Below are 4,281 nucleotides of genomic sequence, written 5' to 3' on the forward strand. Positions count from 1 at the left end.
CTCTTCATCAGAGACTCTTCCTCAGAGACTCTTCCTCAGAGACTCTTCTTCAGAGACTCTTCCTCAGACTCTTCATCAGAGACTCTTCCTCAGAGACTCTTCCTCAGAGACAGAAGGATGTCCACACAGAGGGACACCCACAGAGACAGAAAATCTCAGAGACAGAAAAGAATTTTAAAAAACAACAACAACATAAACTGTTTACAGAGACTCAGAATGAAGTGGACAAAAACAACCTCAAACAGTCAAAGAGATTCAGAAACAAAAAGACAGAAGAAGACAACGTTTAGTTTCTGGAGTCTGGATCATCGATGGAAACATCCGCAGTCGGGTTGATGTGAACTGAAACGGGTCAGGAGGAAGTGGTTTGTGTCGAGACGACGGTTTCTCTGCAGCTTCCTGTTCAAAGTCTAAACTCAGCAGCTCATTGAGTTCTCTGCAGTCCTGGACCTAAACCAGACCTGATCCAGACCTGATCCAGATTCTAACTGGATTCAGACATCATCCACACATGCTGCAGACCTGATCCTGAACTGATCCAGAATCAGACATGGACTTCATCCTGACTTGATCCATAATTTGATTCTAAAACACAGAGGTTTTACCAGAACAGGATCCTGATCGAGACCATCTACACCTGATTTCAGTTTGATCCAAATCAAAGCTTAATCTATGCTTTATTCAAACTCTGTTTAGACATGATCCAGATCTGAACTCAATCAAGATGTTATCTAAGCATGATCCTGACTTCACCCAGGCTTGATCCCAGTCTGATTCAGATTGGAATAAGATCTAGATCACATCTGGATCATGACAGAATTCATCCAGTCTTGATCCAGATCCAGACTTCATCTACTTGCGATCATGACAAGATACAGAACTGATCCTGATCATCTAGACCCGATTCTGAAATGATTCAAATAAGACTCAGATATGATTCTGCTCTAGACCTGACACGGACCTGATCTCAATCAGATCCAGATCCTGTTTCTGGAAATGATATAGACTTGATCCAGATCTCATCCTCAACTAGAACAGATCTAGATTTCATTTAGATGTGACACTGAAAGGATTGTGATCCATAATTTACCCTGAAGATCTAGACCTGATCCTGTGCCAGGCTGATCGGTGATCCTGACAAGATCGGGATCTGAATATCCAGGCTAGATCCTGAATTTATCCAATTGTGTTTTTGTAGAACCTGGACATCTTTATCATGGAGACCTGATCCTGGTCCCATGTAGCTCCACAGATCTGGTCCTGATTCCACACATTATGGTCTGGGTCCACCAGGTCTACAAACCCTCAACCATAACAAACAACCTCAACATCAGCTGATTATAAAACTGTTTTAAAGTGTCACACCCCTGTCCATCGTCCCACTGTCTCCTCTGTCCTCTGAGGAGCAAGACTTCCTCTAACATCTAGAGATCCTATTCCAGATTACAGACAGGAGATCAGGAGAAGAACCTCATGTCCTCAGCTGTTTGTTTGGAACTACTGGTGAAAAGTTAGAGACAAGCAGGAAGTTTCTGTAGACCAGGAGGTTTTTATGGACCCAGGAGGTTTCTGTAGACCCAGGAGGTTTTTATGGACCCAGGAGGTTTCTGTAGACCCAGGAGGTTTTTATGGACCCAGGAGGTTTCTGTAGACCCAGGAGGTTTTTATGGACCCAGGAGGTTTCTGTAGACCCAGGAGGTTTTTATGGACCCAGGAGGTTTCTGTAGACCCAGGAGGTTTTTATGGACCCAGGAGGCTTCTGTAGACCCAGGAGGTTTTTATGGACCCAGGAGGTTTCTGTAGACCCAGGAGGTCCAGCTGAACTTTAGTTCTTCAGAAGACTGTATTTATTAGATCAGTGAGAGTCCTGAAGCCCCACAGTAGAGCTGGATCTCAGCAGGTTAAGGATTAACATGATGTCTCAGGGTCACAGCTGTGTCTTGGTCTACTTCCTGGTTTTTACTTCCCAGGTGAGGGAGGGCGAGCGAGGCAGGCTGTCAGAGAGAGAGAGAGAGAGAGAGAGAGAGAGAGACAGGAAGCAGGCGGGGAGTGGTCCGACCTATAAGAGATGTCTCGTCTTCCTGCTTTCTGCATTTCTCTTCTGTCCTCCGTTTGCCTCAGACCTGAGACTCTACCTGCACAGGTAAGCCCCTCACACACACAGAGGCAGGTGCTGGGTGTGACTGGGTCACAGGCAGAGTGTGTGACGTGTGTGTGTGTGTGTGTGTGTGTGTGTGTGTGTTGTCGTGGAGCAGGATGTCGTGGCAGTCCTACATCGATAGCCTGAAGACGGCCGATCAGAGCGGGTTGGTCCCGGTGAACGAGGCGGCCATCTGTGGGATTGCACCTGGGCAGGAGAGTGTGTGGGTCAGCACGCCGGGCCTGTCGTCCATCACGGTGAGCGCACACACACACACACACACAGGATAACGGGTTCATCGTTGAACAAACTGTCAGAACTTCACTTCCTCCTTTCTTAAATCCTCTGAACTGTCGGCTCTGAAACGTCTGTTTCCTGTTTACCACCTGACAGCTGCAGCATCACACCCTGACACCCTGAAAACACCTGAAAACTCCTGAAATCTCCTGAAATCACCTGAAATCTCCTGAAATCACCTAAAATCTCCTGAAATCACACTCCCCGTACAGGTGACATCACCTGAGCACCGCCTCATTGGCTCAGTTTTATCATCTTCATCAGCTTTCTGCAGCTTCTTCTTCTTCTTGAGTTTTGGGTGTAGCTCAGCCACTTCCCATTACGTCTGGGAGGTGGGCGGAGCCACCCACAATGATGCTGCGTTCAGGCGCTGCAGGAAATAACGAGCAAGCTGGTTTTCTTACAACTCATCCTCAGTCTGTAACATCAGACCTTTCACTGAAACCTAAAATAAAAGGTTCCTTTTTGAACTTCCTGTTTGGACACCTTGACTTCCTGTTGGAGAAATTAACTGTAGAGAGGAAGTTATTGATCTCACAGGAGGACCTCCGGGACCTGAAGGTCCAACTGAGGAGATTAAAGCTCCTCCCAGATTTCACTGGGAGACAAAATCCTCTTATTTGATCTTTAATTGTCTCAGAGGGACGGAGGACACGTGTCACGGTTCTTTGTCAGGTTGTGTCAGGTTGTGTGATGTTGTGTGATGTTGTGTGTCAGGTTGTGTGTTTGTGTGGGATGTTGTGTTGCAGCTGCAGGTTTGCGTCTCTGCAGTTTCCGGGTCTTTCTGAGGGACTTGGGGGCTGAACCTCAGTTTAACTGCCTTATAAGGAGATGAGTTGAAAAGTAGTGAATACAGGAAGTTGAGAAGATCACTTCTTGTTTCTGCACACGCACACACACACACACACACACACACACACACACACACACACACACACACGGGGTGCAGGACGTGCTGCAGTTACACAATCTGAATATTTAAGCACTTTGTTTGTTTTAAAGGTTTAAAGACAAACTGAAACAGAAAAGTTACAAAAAACTGAACAAATTTTGTTTTTTGCTTCCTGCCATCAGTGCGTGTGTGTGTGTGCGTGTGTGTGTGTGTGTGGGTGTTCTTTGATTGGTCGATGCTTTCAGGAAGTGGTTTTGCCTCTGCAGGCTCCTGTGTCAGAACTTGTCTTCTTCACATTCTTTTCCTCTCCTGCCGTTTCGATTCTTTAGAAAACATTTTTCTCCTCAGGAGCTCAAACTTCAGCCGAGTTAAAGGTTTTAAATCTTTGACAGGAAAACGACTTTTACACAAATTCAGAGAATAAACCTCAGATGATCCGGTACTTAAAGACTCTGGATCAGAGAACTCGTTGGTTCTGTGAGAACCTTCACTGAACGACTCGAACGTCAGCGCTGCAGAACGCCTGTTAGAACCTGCTGCCCTCAGGATTCAGAAAGAATCTGCAGATCTTCTAGTATTACCAGGAGAACGTGATCTCTGCACTCAGACGGTCTGATAAATCAATCAATCAACTTTATTTCTATAGCACATTTTAAGAACCACAGGGGTAGCCAAAGTGCTGTACAATAGATAGATACAAACAGTAAAAAGGAAATAGATAAAACAAATAAACAGATAAAAAGATAAATAGATAAAAAGAGACAAACACATACGGGTCCACAGCAGGTATGTTTTAGGTGCAGAGAAAGACAAAAATCACAGTGTGTTAAAAGCCAAAGAATAAAAGTGTGTTTTTAAAAGAGATTTAAAGACAGGAAGAGAGGAGGCCTGTCTGACACTCAGGGGTAAATTGTTCCAGAGCTTGGGAGCAGCAACAGCAAATGCTCTGTCT

General features: G+C 45.3%; 1 protein-coding gene across 1 annotated transcript in view; it reads left to right on the plus strand.

Annotated features, from left to right (window-relative positions):
• The first annotated feature begins 1,898 nt into the window (after positions 1-1,898).
• Positions 1,899-4,281, plus strand: part of LOC108229628 (profilin-1) — a 4,850-nt gene continuing 2,467 nt past the window's right edge. Inside the window, exons 1-2 of the mRNA XM_017405295.3 lie at positions 1,899-2,143; positions 2,256-2,397. Of these exons, the coding sequence (XP_017260784.2) occupies positions 1,914-2,143; positions 2,256-2,397 (372 nt within the window). The 5' untranslated portion in view covers positions 1,899-1,913. The remainder of the gene's footprint in view (positions 2,144-2,255; positions 2,398-4,281) is intronic.

Source organism: Kryptolebias marmoratus, unplaced genomic scaffold, assembly GCF_001649575.2.
Source record: "Kryptolebias marmoratus isolate JLee-2015 unplaced genomic scaffold, ASM164957v2 Scaffold70, whole genome shotgun sequence".
NCBI classification, from domain to species: domain Eukaryota; kingdom Metazoa; phylum Chordata; class Actinopteri; order Cyprinodontiformes; family Rivulidae; genus Kryptolebias; species Kryptolebias marmoratus.